At 31.3% G+C, this 18,738-nt stretch overlaps 1 protein-coding gene across 1 annotated transcript; it reads left to right on the forward strand.

The window, feature by feature from the left end:
* The first annotated feature begins 3,948 nt into the window (after positions 1-3,948).
* On the forward strand, positions 3,949-15,931 carry LOC134697443 (uncharacterized). The gene is made up of 8 exons (XM_063559721.1): positions 3,949-4,169; positions 7,025-7,223; positions 7,807-7,910; positions 11,985-12,110; positions 12,611-12,790; positions 13,650-13,753; positions 15,278-15,401; positions 15,810-15,931. Exons 1-8 carry the CDS (start codon positions 4,115-4,117, stop codon positions 15,929-15,931), a joined length of 1,014 nt encoding a protein of 337 aa, XP_063415791.1. The 5' UTR covers positions 3,949-4,114.
* The last annotated feature ends 2,807 nt before the right edge of the window (positions 15,932-18,738 follow it).

Below are 18,738 nucleotides of genomic sequence, written 5' to 3' on the forward strand. Positions count from 1 at the left end.
GTGAAACTTTATCCCTAGACTGATTGATACACATGTTTTTAAACTCATGCACTCTTAATCTTTATTGCAGTCTGTACCTTCGTAATTGAATGTAATTTGATTTTAAATATCAAAATCATACATTGTCATTTAAAGGATTAATAAGACTAATATATTTTGTAATTGTATACTAGAGACGTATGTGACAATGTGTGTTCTTATCTGTTTAATTTAATTGTATTCCAATGCAACTGAGAGTGTTTAAAATTATTGCATAATTTTTAGGAAAAGTAAAACCATAGCAGAGAGAAATCATTGAAACCGTACAATACCAGTTGTCATTAAAGATATATCATTGTAGGAATGTTTTGTGCATTTTAAATGTATTTTTTTCAAATATCAATAAGTGAATTATGGTGTTACGTTGTTCACATCGTCCTACGTGTATATATAAACGAGTCTAAATTGAAAACTACGTTTAGACCTATGATTGCGTTGGAAAAAACCCGCAATTTTTCATGATATGCGTGCATGTAAAACATATTTCGTTGTAGAAGGGTCTAAAAACAGCACGAACAACATTTTCCAAAAGACCAAAAAAGTGAAAAAAGTAACTATATTTAAACAAAACGCATCTTTACTGACAGGTCGAACAACTGATGTTCTTTAACCCTGCTGACTGCCATTGGCGATTGCCAAATAAAATTGATCACAAGATGTAGCAAAATGGATCTTAATATAAATTTTATACTAAACAGAAAAAAAAATTAACGTGTGGCCACGATGATATGCCACAAACATACGGTGTCAATATTTTTTAGTACATCAGATCCGGATTTCGACAATAAATGTCTCTTCAGTGATGTTAGGGATTGAACCGGTATAAGGAAGGCCATATAAAAAGTACCCTAATTTTTATATCCTGAGAGTCAATATAGGATGAACGGGTCATATCACCTGGAGGGAAAATATGATACAAGCCCGATATATACAAAAACGAATATATATATATATATATACAAAAACAAGTCTAAATTGAAAACTAGTACGTTCAAACCTATATATATATAGTCACTAATCTACACTGTTCTGCTGGGTAAATGTATATTTTGCATTGAAAAAGGTTATCCGCAGATCAATTTCTATTTCTCAAAAAAATTGAGAACGGAAATGGGGAATATGCCAAAGAGACAACAATCCGATTAAAGAGTAGAAAACAGCCGAAGGCTACTAATGTGTCTTCAATGCCGCGAGAAAATTTTCGCACCGGAGGTGGTCCTCAGTTGGCCTCTAAATACAATTGTGTACTTATGTCTAGTTCAGTGGTAATGGACGTTACACTAAACTTAAAGACATATTTAAATGAAATTAAAATTAAAATCTAATTCAGGACTAACACATCACACATGCCAGATGGACTTGGGATAGACGCAAAATTGTGGCAGGGTGAAACATGTACATGGAAGTCATTTAAACAGTCAAGTTAATATTAAAAATATCTGAACCCACGTTTCTACGGGGCGCCGAATGGGACTCTTGTGGTTTTGTACAAAATTCAATTCTGTCATAACAAAATCATTTTTGTCTTACAAAACTATGTGCTACAGACTTGTTTTGTGAGAACTTCAATTTTGTGATGACAAAATTCATTTGTGTAGACAAAATTCATTTTTGTAGACAAAATTCATATTTGTCATGACAAAAGTCAATTTTGTCTTAAAGGTATGCAAATATAAACATATTTGCATACAGAATTGACTTTTGTTACCTGATATGGAAATTAAATCACAAAAGTCAATTGTGTACGGTAAGATTCAATTTTGTGAGACAAAATTGACTTTTGTGAAACAAAATTAACTTTTGTGAGACAAAATTGACTTTTGTGAGACAAAATTGACTTTTGTGAGACAAAATTGACTTTTGTGAGACAAAATTGACTTTTGTGAGACAAAATTCAATTTTATCATTTTTGTTGAGACAAAATTCAATTTTGTCATTTTTGTTGAGACAAAAGTCAATTTTGTTAATTTTGTTGAGACAAAAGTCAATTTTGTAAATTTTGTTGAGACAAAAGTCAATTTTGTTAATTTTGTTGAGACAAAAGTCAATTTTGTCAATTTTGTTGAGACAAAAGTCAATTTTGTCAATTTTGTTGAGACAAAAGTCAATTTTGTGACGACAAAATTCATTTTTGTGATGACAAAATTCAATTTTGTAACAACAAAATTGACTTTTATGAGACAAAATTGACTTTCGTGAGACAAAATTGACTTTCGTGAGACAAAAATCAATTTTGTTGAGACAAAATTCAATTTTGTTAATTTTGTTGAGACAAAATTCAATTTTGTTAATTTTGTTGAGACAAAATTCAATTTTGTTGAGACAAAATTCAATTTTGTCAATTTTGTTGAGACAAAATTCAATTTTGTCAATTTTGTTGAGACAAAATTCAATTTTGTCAATTTTGTTGAGACAAAATTCAATTTTGTTAATTTTGTTGAGACAAAATTCAATTTTGTCAATTTTGTTGAGACAAAATTCAATTTTGTCTATTTTGTTGAGACAAAAGTCAATTTTGTCAATTTTGTCTCACAAAAGTCAATTTTGTGTAACAAAAGTCAATTTTGTGTAACAAAAGTAATTTTTGTGTAACAAAAGTCAATTTTGTGTAACAAAAGTCAATTTTGTGTAACAAAAGTCAATTTTGTGTAACAAAAGTCAATTTTGTGTAACAAAAGTCGATTTTGTATGCAAATTAGTTCACAGAAACCAAACTAAACTAATTTAAATACAAAATTGACTTTTGTCGCTCAATTTTCAAATTAGGTAACAAAAGTCAAGTCTTTGTAACAAAAATGAATTTTGTCATGACAAAAGTGACTTTTGTCCGCTGATAGATAATTTTGTATGACAAAATTTCAAATTTGTAGTATGATACAAATTTTGTTAAACTGAACTCATTTTTGTTGAACAAAAGTCACTTTTGTCCGTACAAAATTGAATTTTGAGTACAAAACCACAAGAGTCCCATTCGGCGCCCCGTACGTTTCCCTTAGGATCATTTATCATGACCAAATAACCGCGGATAAAAATACAAGGTGGATTTAAATTACTCTAATGGTTGATAGAAATAAAATAGTTGGCCACAATTACTCATAAACTTACTATACATTGTAAAAGGGTAATAATAGGGAAATTACCAAATTGAATTACATTCCCAAAAACATACTCATTCGGTTTTAAGTGTAGAATTAATACAATCATTACAGTATATGTATCATGGAAACGGCATACTTATATCTTATGTATATTCGGATTCTCGTGTAGGAGAAAAATTGAACAACATATTTAATCCCGACACATTCTCCTTAGGCTATCCAGTTTAAGAAACTTTAATTCAGTTGTTGCCGTTGGTTTGTCCGACAAAAATATTATTAAAATATGCCGTTGTTTTCTTCTTTGAATTGTTGCATATTTTGTTAATTTGGTTCTGTTATAGCTGACCTTACGTTATGAATTGTTCATATTGTTTTAGCATATAATTGCTTATTTACGTCATTTGAACTACTAGTATATTGGACATTTCCTTATCATTATATAGACCAGAAAGACTACGCAAAATATATATTTTATAACATTGTCTTGATGTATCGCATTTATTTATATTGTGATTCATTATCGACTTTTTATTTGAGTACGAAAAATAAAATGCAAAAAAGTAAAAATTGTCATGTTCTTTTAAAAATGAAAGTTATTCATGATCGTTCATAATGAACGTAATTGTATACCATTATTTACGTTTAGTCGAAATCTGTAAGTTGATATCATAACTAAAGAAATCAATAGTCAATGAACAATTTAAAAGATGTGTATCATTAACAATTTAAATCAACCAAAAAAATTAACACTGATTTTTCAACAAAGGTTAATGTTATGTTATTTATTTACTTGTTGTGTTTTTGGAAACAAGTGCACACAGTTTTCTTATGAAATTCTAACATTAAAAATTTATACTTTTTGGGTGACTTTAACCACCCGAATTGCAGAGAGAATAATTGTTATTGAAAATTATATTCAAATTTCGGCAATAATGTTGATAAGTTAATCATAGTTCTTGTATAACTGGTTAAAACAAATGGAGTTCTTTATAAAGCTTGTAGTGTTTTTAGGAATTTTCATTAGAATTTCCGGTATGTATAGTGTATGCGATATTAAAACACCATGTGTGTTTGTAATAATCAAAACTATCAAATATTGTATTTTATTATTGTTTTGTTATAACATTGTTGTTTAGAAATCTTCGTTGTGCTAAGACAACATTGTGTGTAACAAAACAGTAGAACAAACTGAAACTAATGGACACGTTTTGTTTCACCCACTAATAATACGCATTTCAGTTGTTAAGGTAGATCACCAGTATATATTTTTTGAGACAGAATTTTTTTATAATTTGCCAAAATGAAGACTTTACTTTGCTCTTTTCAAAACTTTAATAAAAAGTATGGGTCACCGTGCTATTTTTCAAGCTATGAGTCGTTGAAAATTGCCAAAATTTGTTTAGTTTGTTCATGAAAAAACACATTAGTGTGCATAAAAAAAGTTCTATGAGATAGAATTTTGAAATAAATTGTGAGAAGAAAGGTTCCATGATGTTTTAAGAAAATAAAAAGAAAACATGGTGTCACTGAACTGGTTTTCTTGCTACAGGTAAAAATAAAAAAAATCCCTATTAGCCCAGTATAAATTTTGTACTAAAAGAGTTATCTCCCCTAAATGACTCACTGAAAACAAAAATGATATTAAAACCAAAATAAAATGATATTTGTTAAAATATTTTGTTTGATTTACTTAGGTTTACTTAGGTTCTTTTACTGATACAGGAACTTAAGTTCCTCTTCATCAGTCTCTATATCTAAATCTTCTCCACTTCCGGTGATTGGTGATTTATAGTCTTCGTACATCATTGTTTGGTTCTTCCAGTATTTGTCTAGTCTATTCTTAAATGTATTTGTGGTTGGTGATGTTACTATAATTTCGGGTAGTGTATTCCATGTTTTTACCACTCGTAGAGCAAAGGCATTCCTCCTTAATTCTGTTCTTGCTCTCTGTGGAAATATTTTCAGACTGTTGCCGCGTACCCCAGTTCGTGTTGTCATATCCTTCCATAATTTAACAAATTGTGTCGCCTCTTTATCATAGTTTCCGTTCAGTATTTTATATATACAATTAATTAACAAGTTTTCTTTAAATAGAAAATAAACATTCTTACCATTGAATTGCAAATCTGTCTCCAAATTTGCAGATTTAGGCAAATAATCAGATTAAGGCAAATAACTAGACCAATTTTGTACTGTGATTGTGCAATCCAAGATGGCGGTATACCATGAATCTACCTTAAAAACAATATAATCTGCAATCTTCAGCGCAGAGCTAACAACCGCTCCGTACTTACCTCGTTTCGCTACACTTAATATGTAAGTGAAGTGCACTATATACACATTCATGAATCTACAATCTGTCGATACCTGTACCTTAGCATTGCACAAGGTCATGATTTTCACTGGCATGATATTTTCATTAGTTGTTAGTGGCTTTGAACTAGTAGTTAGATGACTATGTTTCTAGTGTCTTTTTTTTGTCGGGATGTACAAGTACCCGGCCACGTTCACCGGTATTTTTGTCCATCTGAAGAGTTAAGCCTTTTTCAACTGATTATTATAGTTCGTTCTTATGTTGTACTATTTAACCACTGCAATAGGTTAGGGAGCGGGTTGGGATCATGCTAACATGTTTAACCCCGATACATTATTTAAGTATGTGCCAGTCCCAAGTTGTCGTTTAATTTGTCTATGTGTTACATATTTGTTTTTCGTTCATTTTTTTTATATATAAATAAGGGCGTTAGTTTTCTCGTTTGAATTGTTTTTCATTGTCGTATCGGGGCCTTTCATAGCTGACTAGCTGACTATGCGGTATGGGCTATGCTCATTGTTGAAGGCCGTACGGTGACCTATAGTTGTTAATGTCTGTGTCATTTTGGTCTCTTGCGGACAGTTGTCTCATTGACAATCATACCACATCTTCTTTTAGATATGAGTATACGGAAAGGAAACAAGCGTTGTACCGCGAGATTGCAATATATATGATGACTCCTGTCTATATAATTTGAACGGACGGATTTATTTAACAGGTGCTTCTTGTTCCCATTGGCAGTAATACTGCGATGGACAGTAGTATGGTATTTACTTTCTCATATATATAAACTGTATAATTTTACAGTACTGTTTGCTCCCACTGGCCATCGGTCTGGGAAGGACAGTGGTGGCTATAGTTCCTTCTGATATTATATTACAGATACTGCTTGTTCCCCCTGGCCGTCGGTCTGGGATAGACATTGGTATAATATGTACTTCTTTATATACGAAAGTTATTATATTACAGATACAGCATGTTCGGTCTGGGATAAACATTGGTATAATAGTTACCTCTTTTATAAATGAAAGTTATTATATTACAGATACTGCATGTTCCGACTGGCCGTCGGTCTGGGATAGACATTGGTATGATAGTTACCTCCTTCGTATATGAAAGTTATTATATTACAGATACTGCATGTTCCCACTGGCCGTCGGTCTGGGATAGACATTGGTATGATAGTTACCTCCTTCGTATATGAAAGTTATTATATTACAGATACTGAATGTTCCGACTGGCCGTCGGTCTGGGATAGACATTGGTATAATAGTTACCTCCTTTATATATGAAAGTTATTATATTACAGATACTGCATGTTCCGACTGGCCGTCGGTCTAGGATAAACATTGGTATAATAGGTACTTCCTTTATATACGAAAGTTATTATATTACAGATACAGCATGTTCCGACTGGCCGTCGGTCTGGGATGGACAGTGGTATGATAGTTACTTCCTTCATATATGAAAGTTATTATATTACAGATACAGCATGTTCCGACTGGCCGTCGGTCTGGGATGGACAGTGGTATGATAGTTACTTCCTTCATATATGAAAGTTATTATATTACAGATACAGCATGTTCCGACTGGCCGTCGGTCTGGGATGGACAGTGGTATGATAGTTACTTCCACGAGGAGTCGTCCAATGGAATGATAACACTATCACAGAGTGAGAAGAAAGTGACAACAGGATGGACCTTATCATTATTTGGTACAACCATGACAGAGTTTGAATGTGTTCTTAGCTCTAGTGGAGTTTTGGTTTTAAGGTATGTTTCTTATTAGAATTTAGACAAATGTTTTAGTCTTTTTATCTGTTATTTATGAAATAAATTTCGGAAAGCATTATGCAGAATGTACTAGTTTTTCTTGCTCCGAAGTAAAACAACATTGGTACTGGTGTTAAGTTAAGTTAGCATTCGTCAGATATGTATTTAGATCTTATTATATCGACTGTTGGTATTTATTGTAATTTTGCTCAATATAGCTAAAACATACATCTTTTCTGAACTTTGATTAAACTCGTGAAATAATTCTATGGTTCCGAATAAATTAAATATTGATATATTAGTTTAATATTAACTAAGAAAATATGGTACGATTGCCAATGTGACAACTATCCAACAGATTCCGAATTAAGCAATAAAATGTCAATGCATGGCCTTTACAAAATCAGCAAAACCAAAACAAGACACCGAAATGACACAAATTTCCTTTAAGGGAAATGAAACAGTTAGATGTATGGTGTACAGTTTAGAGAACCATTACGTTTCTTTAGCGAGCTTTAGAAACTGTTAAGAAAAGGCAAGGTTGACGGAGTAAAAATAAATTTCATATTTGTGTGGTTTTCAGGACCGTTGGATCATCAGAAGGATTTGGCATTTCTCATTACGCACTGATATGTATATCAATAACGGAGAAATCTACAAATAGTTACATGTATTATCGAAAAGGAGGTGAGTCATTTTCTATAAAGGAATGTACTTAAAAAAGTTAATAGCTCCATAGTTTTCCATACTATCCGCCGAGTGTTATAAACTTCTGGCCAACTTTCGAAAACCTTAATAAAATTTTGGTCATGAAAAAAGTTCTATGGCGTATAATTCGCAACACAAAATCCTTGAGTTAAAACAAAGCAAAAGCACCCGAATAACTTTACGTCTAAAATTTACAATTAAGCATTTTAAAACACACCTCTTTACAATGAAATAAAAAATATAAGGAAGATAAAAATATATTTGTTGAATAAAAAGACACCATATAAACAGATATTTTTATTGGCATCCTTTAAAGATATAGCTATGACAATAGGTCTTCTGATGCCAAGAAGTATGGCATCTTTTAAACTGGTACTACATTCGATATTGACTCTATTTAAAGGAAGTTCGATTGTTATGTTTTGAGATTTTTGACAAATTTTCGGAATCCTCTGGTTTTATCCATTTGAATGCATTAAACAAATTGGCCCATTGACCCCCAGTTCTTTGTATAAATCTTTTACATTTATGATGATTGATAAGCCATCTGTAAAATTCTTATAAAATTTTAATTAATTTTAAATAGTGTTTGAGAACTCAAACTTGTCAATTATAAAGCTATGAAAAGTCAAGAGAGGATATTTTCCCGCCACAATTTTTGAAGATGAAATGGCGTTGTTAGTTTATTTTCGACGTATGACTCCGTATGTCCATTTGTAATTTTTCGGCTGCCTTTTACACAGTTCTGTTTATGATTTGACAATTAGCATACGTTTATTGAGAATCGGATTGGTCTTCATCGGCTACAGTTCGCATTAAAAGTAGATTTGCTTTTATTGTTCACGTTATTTTTAAAAAGAACTCTATAATAATTGAGTATCCCACTTTAGTTTAGCCAACCTTCTTTTGTTACACTCTGGCCATGAACATAAAGATTTATATAGAAAATTATGTATTTTGTCATATATTTACTGATGGATTTTACAAAAAGCTGCATAATTTCCTTTGATTTATTTTTAAGTTTGCCACATATTAAAGGAGATATTACTCAGATATAAGAGGAGATAACTCAGCTAAATAACTTATATAATTGCATTTGTTGTGAATTACCGAAGCGAAAAAATGAGTCTGGTTATTTTAAATCATACACTTAAAGATATCTTCTCATATCTAATTTTAAATTTCTTTAGTGTTATTTTTAATTGATCACACAAAATTCAGTTGGGTGTTAATTTCAATTATCACACAAAATTGATTTTTCCATGCACAATCCATACAAAATCTGACAATTTTGAACAACCTGTAGCGTGCATAATAGAAAAAAGTAAAAACACAAAAATACCGAACTCCGAGGAAAATTCAAAAGGAAAATCCAAAATCAAAAGGCAAAATCAAAAGTCCAAACACATCAAACGAATGGATAACAACTGTCATATTCCTGACTTGGTACAGGCATTTTCTAATGTAGAAAATGGTGGATTGAACCTGGTTTTATAGCTAGCTAAACCTCTCACTTGTATGACAGTCGCATCAAATTCCATTACATTGTCAACGATGTATGAACAAAACAAACATACTCAAAGAGTAAAAATGTCAAAAATAGGGGTACAGCAGTCATTATTGTGTTATCATCTTAATATCACTATAAAAACAACAAATGTAACGAAGAATCGCAAAAAGGCATACATCAAAATTAACATACTCATTTTGCTTTTCTTGTACCACTTAATTTATGTATATAAAGTCTACCCGTAAAGGAAAGAAGGTTTTCATTGCTGGTGTAAAAATGCGCGTTTGAAATTCGTACAGGTAGACATAAAAATAATTTTGTCGTTAAAAGTTTGAACAAAACAAACATACTTGCATCACTATAAAAACAACAAATGTAACGAAGAAGCACAAAAAGGCATACATCAAATTTAATATACTCATTTTGCTTTTCTTATACCACTTAATTTATCTATATAAAGTCTACCCGGAAAGAATAGAAGGTTTTCATTGCTGGTGTAAAATTGCGCGTTTGAAATTCGCACAGGTAGACATAAAAATAAATTTGTCGTTCAAAGTATGAAGGTATACATACATGCATAGTCAAGTTGATATAACAAATAAATAAATAAATAAATAAATAATCTTTATTTCAAGAGGATGATCCCATTAGTTAAAACTAATCTTCCTGAGAGTCCTCAAAATAATAATAACATAGTTAAAAGTACAAACAGTATAATAAAGTTATATTATACACAATATACAATTGTATTGAAATAATAATGAAAATGCATATTAATTTGCACAATTGATGAAAAATTTGTAACATTTTGTTTTAAAAGATACAAGTGTATCACTCATTTTGATTTCATTTTGGTAAACTGTTCCATATTTGAGAACCTGAATATGTAAATGTTTTCTTTAAAAAATTTGTTTTGGGTTTTGGAAGATTTAATAGTTTTTCATCAGCTGAACGTAAGTTATAGTTTTGATTATTAGTGAAATGAAAATTTTCTTCTAAATAGTTAGGAACCATGCCATTAACTGATTTAAATACAAGTATTGCCTTTTGGTATTGAATTCGTTTTTCCACATTTAACCAGTGTAAACTTTTAAACAATAAACTGGATGATGTCATTATGTCAGCTTCTACTATAATCCTAGCAGATTTCTTTAATAATTTATTAATAGATATAGGAAGATGTGGTGTGAGTGCCAATGAGACAACTCTCCATCCAAATAACAATTTAAAAATTAAACCATTATAGGTTAAAGTACGGCCTTCAACACGGAGCCTTGGCTCACACCGAACAACAAGCTATAAAGGGCCCCAAAATTACTAGTGTAAAACCATTCAAACGGGAAAACCAAAAGTTTATTTATTCCACTTTCACAACAACTTCCCCATATATTGCAACAATAATCAAATAATGGCAGAATATAAGCATTAAAATAGATAATACGTATATGCATAGGTAAATATTTTCTTATCTTTTGTAATAAGTTGATTCTATTTGATATAGTAATTGACATTTTATCTATTTGCTGATTCCAATTTAAGTTTTTGTCAATATATAAACCAAGTAGTTTTTCACAATCTACATTTTCTATTTGTTCATTTGAAATATTTATATCTAAACTGTTTCCAGTTAAACAAAGCCTTTGTTTTGAACCAATAATCATTGATTTACACTTTTTGGCATTTAATTTCATACAATTTTGCAAACACCAGTTTTCAATAACATGAATATCATTTTGAAGGTTAGAAGCTATCTGAATTACATCATTACCTCTACAATGTAATGTAGAATCATCTGCATATAAATCTATTAATGAATGTTCTATATTAAGTGGTAAATCATTGATATATAAAATAAATAACAGAGGGCCCAGGATAGAACCTTGTGGTACACCAGTTTTTATGCATTTCGTATTAGACATGACGTTATTGACCTTAACTTGTTGACTTCGTTCAAACAAGTATGACTTAAACCAGTCTAGTTAAAGTTATAACAAACAACAGACTCAACAGTTAATGTAATAAAAATAAATAAATAAGGTGTGGTTCAAAGTATGATGGGATACATACGTACAGTATCACGTCAAATGTATAAAATAAAAAACAGACTTAACAGAAGTTTAAAGTATTTTAATGAATAATTTCATCATTCATAGTATGTAAAAATCCATAAGAAAGAGTAATTTAAGTAAATGAAAAAATTTTGTCGTTCAAAGCATGATGTTTTTATATAACCACAGAGTCAATTCAAAAGAATATCTCAAAAATGTACAAGCAATATTAATAAAGACTAATAAAATAACACTAAAACGCGTTATTAAGATGATAACCAAATAGCACAGTGATCCACATTTTTCTTTATTCAAAAAGCAAGCATCACATCAACTGCATTTTGCATTTTGAAAAATCATGAAAGAATTATACGGATTGTATTTATACCCCAATCTAACTTAGGCGTATAATTATCTCCTTTAATTAATTTAGTCTAAAAGTTTACAGATAGTTTTTTGAGCTATAATACATGGTTTATTTAACGTTGGTTAAAGGTACAGAGACACCAGACGGAGGTAGATATACTGTGCTTGCAGATACAGACATAATATCCAGTTCCACTTCTACCTACTGTACTGGAACAGCTAGTGCAGAAGACTTCGGTGTCCTGGTCAAAGACGGTAATAAACTGTTCCTCATCAAATGTTATTTTTATTATGTTACTTTATAAATATTTCACTAGCTTCTTCTGCGTAAGATTATCAGTTTTTACATTCAGATTCATTAATCGCAGTATCTCTATCAGCGTTCAATACATATTTTAAATCAAAGAGTGACGTTTTTAAATGAATGTTTTTTTAATAAAGATGTGGTGTATGAGTATCTACTTTTTGTACGATGATGGTTGTTTTTTAGTCTAACACATGATGAGTACACTCTTTATTTCCCCCTACACAAGCGCATATCAACAAGTAAAATATTCAGCTGATCAAGCTTAACTTTTATCAAATCTCTTGTATGTACAAAAAATATATGATAACGCTAAGTATCTTATACGTCTTATACATGTAGTGTTTAGTGTTTTTGGTCTTGAATTTTTTTCTTATCTTTGCATACTCGTATTACTGCAATGAGTGTTGAATAACACAACACAATGATCTTATGACAAAGTATTTTATAGGTAGTTACGGTGACGTGGCTATAACATTACCCAATCCATTTCTCGGTATTTACAACTACACTTTTACCAGTGATGAGTCCACCTACCAATGTAGTGGTACATCGTCAATGGATGGCTGTACAGATCAAACAGTGGTAAAGCTAAATACCAGTTTATGTAACAACGAACTATTAGATGCAGGTGAGAAAAAAATAATGAACACATGATAAAGCGCATTTATAACACTATTAAATAATGACTAGGATTTCCATGTGTTTTTAAATTGAAAACATAATCCGTATTGCCAACCTTAAATATAGATTAGCCTTCAACTTGTAGTTTTAACGGGAACCGCTATATATTGATAAAGGTATTCAGAACGGATTTTGTACTCCACAAAGACTGCTCTGGTACCAAACATAGGAAGCCAAAAAGATACACAAATAAAAGTGGAATATAAGTTCACAACAAACACAGACATGTAAAAGAAAAAATATAAACAATCCAAAGTAGCATTTCAACTTCCTGTGCCAAGTCAGGAATATGATAGTTGGTATTCATACATTTGATGTGTTCCAGTTTTTGATTTTGCCATTTGATTAAGCACTTTCCGTTTTGAATTTTCCTAGGCGTTCAGTATTTTTGTGATTTTACGTTTTAGTTCGGAATCATTATAATGCATACATTACTGGACATTACTCGTACTATTGGCTGTTAAGAAAATATGTAAATCCCGATAGGCATTCTTTGCTTGACTTGTATCTAGCGTACAAACGCTCAAAATCAAAACACGGTATAGTAGCATTCAGAGTGCCACAACCTATTATCCTCTTATAAATATATATCAACTTGATTGTAAGTTAAGTTCGTCTTGATTTTTTTTACTCCAGCTTATGTACAATTCACCAATTTATCAGGTTTTAATAAGTTGCGCATGCTTTATCTTAAGAATTACAAAGTTTCTTTGAAGTGTTGTCCAATGTCCTCTGTAAAGTGCTAAGACAAATGATGGATATACGGTTTTTACAAATAGAAATCATGTGATTTCCCATCTTTGTAGATAATCGACAGTTTCACTGTGTGGCATATGCTGAATCAGGATCAACATATTACATTGCAATGATGCATTCAGATGCCAGTGCTACTCACCGCTCTACGTGTGTGGTAAGTTAGCAATAATCTGTTCTGACGCTAGGTCTATCCACCATTCTAATGCAACAACTTTTGTAACGTGCATTTTGATTATATAACGTCACTTATTTACATGGCATATGCATGCTGAACATGTGGTAAAAAAGCTCAAATACTGCTTCCGATATAGCGTACTACAAGTGAGATTGGCACTAAGAATAAAAAATATATAAAATACATTTGCTCGACGTATTTCCCTACATCCAAAGTTAAGCATCTATACAGATGGTATTGCTACTATCCTTTGCTTTTACTATCTTTGTTTATGCATGGTAAGTGTACCAATTGTATGATAAAAAGAAGTAAAAACAAAAATACTGAACTCCGAGGAAAATTTAAAAAGGAAAGTCGAAAATCAAAAGACAAAATCAAAATTCCAAACACATCAAACGAATGGATAACAACTGTCATATTCCTGACTTGGTACAGGCATTTTCTAATGTAGAAAATGATGGATTGAACCTGTTTTTATAGCTAGCTAAACCTCTCCCTTGTATGACAGTCGCATCAAATTCCATTTCATTGTCAACGATGAATGAACAAAACAAACATAGTACTCAAAAAGTAAAAATGTCAAAAATATGGGTGCAGCAGTCACTGCAATATTGTGTAAATAACATCTTTTAATATCACTATAAAAACAACAAATGAAAGGAAGAAGCACAAAAAGGCATACATCAATTTTAACATACTGATTTTGATTCTCTTATACGACATTATTTATCTATGTAAAGTCTACACGTAAAGGATCGAAGGTTTTCTGTACTGGTGTAAAATTGCGCGTTTGAAATTCGCATAGGTAGACATAAAATAATTTTGTCGTTCAAAGTATGACGGCATACATATGGCAGAGTCACGTAAAGTAGATATAACAAAAAACAGACTTAACCGTAAAAGTTATAATCATAAATGAAATAATTGTGTGGTTCAAAGTATGACGGGATACATAAGTACAGTTTCACGTCAAATGTATATCATAGAAAACATACTTAACAGAAAAAGTAGTATTATTGAATAAAATTATTTTGTCATTTAAAGTATGTCGAGATCCACAAGTAAAAGTAATATTGATAAATGAAATACTTTTGTCGTTTAAAGTATGATGTTTCACATAAGCACAGAGTCACGTCAAATGAATATCTCAAAAAACTGACTTAACAGTAAAAGTAATATTAATAAAGACAAGTAAAAGAATACTATAACACGTTACGATGATACGATGCTGCTATATTTCACTCATTACACTGTGTAATATAACTTCCGATGCTTGAATACGCAAAGCTCTAAATGAGTTGTACAGAATAAAACACTAGTGCATACTAATGGCATGAACTTTATCCATTCTATATGTCCGGTTGAAGACGAGCAAAAGCATAGATTGGAGGAAAACATGACGCGCTGGCATATGAGTGACCTGACAAATGCCTATATGTCATGATCATGTGTAGGAACTGTCTTTATATATTTTTCTAATACAGTTTTGAATATAAATTTTAGACTGCAATTATAACTGATAAAATAGTAACAGCCAGTACTGATCCCGGGAGTTGTAAAGTAGGTCAGACATCAAGTTCACGAACAACACACAGTGCTAGCGTCCTCATCACCATGGTGCCTTACGGTAATAATGTTAAAATTTGCTTTAGAGTTTATTTTTTTTAAGAATTTTAAACAATGTGAGACTTAAATGCATTTGTTAGAGTATTGTGAAATTATTCTCTGTATGTAACATCTGTGACTTACATCACAATGCCACGTATCATAACGATCAATGTACTACTTGTCATCTTGCAAAAAGTCTTCAATAATGCCATGCTTGTGATTTGTACGAACGACGCGCATTTTATCTGCATATGGCTCATCAGTGGCGCGCATATAAAAACGGTTCAAAATCAAAGACGAAGATATATTATTATTGTGTATCATCAATTTTGCAATGTTGGCTTAATTCAAAATATATTTATCAGCATTTCAAATAGTAGTCGCTATAAGAAATCTATTTATAAATATATTTTTTCTTTTTTTTCAGAAATATGCTGTGAGTATGCAAATACAGAAGTAGAACTAGGAAAGTTATCACTGGTTAATATATCAGCAAAGATTGAGTTCTTATTTAAAATAAATAACTTAACAGTTTTTCGCTCTCCATGAAAATCCTTTTTTTACAAACAGATAATGCGTTTCGGTCCTGTAGTACCTTAACTGCAAAATTAACAACAAACAGGAAACACTTGCAGTGATTTATTAAGGCAAAAAAAGAGATATAGTATGGTTTAACTGATGACAAACAATAACCAAAGCTTGAAGGGCATTGATGTTAGGACCTCGCTTAAGGAATTCGTGCATCTTACAACTAAGATTGTAAAAATTAATATGAAATAATCACCTATTTCACATTTAGTTTCATGTTAGTTGAACGATATAAAGATCATTTACAATCTTATTAAGATAAAGACCATTGCTTAATTACCAGGATCCGACAGCACTTCGTTATACTTTCTGTTCCGATAGTTATAACATCAGAAAATTTGATTGAAACCTTCAAATTTTGAAGGCGTGTATCAGTGTGACAAAGCAAGAGGATCATTAAGTGATCTTTAAAAATAAAAGTAGAGCAGAGCGTTTTCAGATTCTCGAAAGTGTAGCGGGAATACAGAACATGTCTTTCAATCGGATTGAATAATTCATTTATACAAATGTTTCATCATTATCATCGTTTGTCACGAAACGATTATTATGATAAAAGTACGAACAAAAATCCCTTTAATCTGCTTCCATTTATAACATAAACCACAGTCAGTTTGGGGCGTGAAAAAACTAACAAAAATGACAATGCAGCATATTTTTTGAAGCGACTGAACGTGTGAACAATGAAAATGTAAATCAAATAAACTCTGCACAATTTATGTTTTGCTCTTGTAGATTCGGCTTCAAGCGCATTCTATTTATCAAAATCTATTAATTTGATCTCTATGTCAGTATTGCTGATGCATTTGTTTTTATAAGGTAAGAATATTGTAAGTTTTCAAACTAATAAACAGCCATAGAAAACAAATAGAAATAAATTTAAAAAAAAACAAGTGAACGAATTCCAAAAGAAATAACATGTACACAGTTGTATATGGTACAGAATACTGCTATGATGTTCCTACTGAGATATAAGTACAGGTAATGACAAATCATTCAGTTAAATATCAGGCTAACGGGTCGTGATGTTGCACATGAGACTTTTTGTCTAGAACATACTCATTATATAAAGGAATCAAAGTTGCATTCAGATGATAAAATCGCGAACAAGTATTATCAACACTATCATTACTATGCACTGCAAAAATGACGTGACATCAGATTGTACAAGACGGAAAGCATGTTCCTCTGATAATGAAAACCGCCTCATTGCTCACTATTTCACCGGATATTAATCGAATATGTAAGTCTAAAAATTGAGGTAAGGGTATGAATACTAATAGGAATGTATTATCATAATCACTGAGACAAACTGACTCAAAATATAACAGACACATCGTTTTCGTCGATGAAGAATTGTGTAGTAGTAATATGAGCTAAGGATAAAATCTTCTCAGACTGAACATAGTATGTGACAGTACCTATGAATTCTCAATGAAGAATCAGTGTTCTGATCAAAATGCAATGTGAACATAGGTTGCTGGACTGTTACTTAAAACGAAAAAAGATTCAAGATATGAGAGATAAATCTGTTTTCATCGATATGTATCAAAATTTACAAAATAGATTATAAAATCCAAAATTTAAAAATTTCAACATTGATGGTTATTCTTTTCAAATGAACACTTAGTATGTGTATCTCAATGGACATTGATGATTTGATGATGTTATTATTTTTCAGAAGTTTATATACATATCAACATTACCGAAATAAAACTCAAGATATCAAGATGCGATTGAGAAGTTCGGAACACTTCTTATAATACCTGGAACATTAGATATTTATGTGAATCCCATCTTTAGAACTAAAACATATCATTGATTAAACAATTCAGTTCGTTGATCTGAGCATACTCTGCTGTCTAATAAAATGAGCATAAATGTATATCATGTAATAAGTGTAATTAAACTTACAACTGTGTAGTAGATATATAAAGCTAGGAATACTGATTATGTTTTTATCTGAACATGAAGCAACTTGACGCTTTACAAATACGTTGCATGGTAATATAGACACAACGCCATAACTGTATGAACATTTATTAAATAATTGAAATATAAACGCCAAAAGATACCATATTCAAACTTATAAGTAGAAACACAACTGCAAATGTCATGGTAAAAGAAACGAATACTATTACAAGGTTATCAAACATTAACACCAAGCAACATAGAAAAAAGAGAAGACTTAGCAACACGAACCAATATGTTTAACAAGGGACATCAGATACTCTGGAAGGGGTAGAAGATCCACCTTAACATTTGTCCTCCGTTGTGTTGCTCATGTAAGTACAAACACAGTGATAGGTTCTATTCGATAGCTAGGTCACATACGTTAAAAGAGGACAGGATTGTGGTTAAAACAATTGGAGCATACTTGTTAATATCTGCTAAAAAGATATTCGACAACCAGCTGAAGATTGCGTTTGCAAAATTGTTTAAGGACGGTTTTCAACTTCTTTACTTGGAACTCTTGGTTGAATAGTTTCCTTGCAGAAAATGGAAGTGGAGTTTCTCGCTACACTGAAGACCCATTGGTGGTCTTCGGCTGTTGACTGCTCTATGGTCGGGTTGTTGTCGCTTTGACACATTCCTCATTTCCTTTCTCAATTTTATTATGTTATTTACCAGTAATACATAGATGACGTTCCTTCACATTTAAAACGCCACAGCAGACACGAGCATAGCGAAGGAATTATGAAATGAACACAGCCTAAGATGATGTCAAAGGGACATATCCATCCAAAAAGGGAACATTTGTTTAGTCCCGT

The sequence above is a fragment of the Mytilus trossulus genome, chromosome 14 (genome assembly GCF_036588685.1).
Source record: "Mytilus trossulus isolate FHL-02 chromosome 14, PNRI_Mtr1.1.1.hap1, whole genome shotgun sequence".
NCBI lineage: Eukaryota > Metazoa > Mollusca > Bivalvia > Mytilida > Mytilidae > Mytilus > Mytilus trossulus.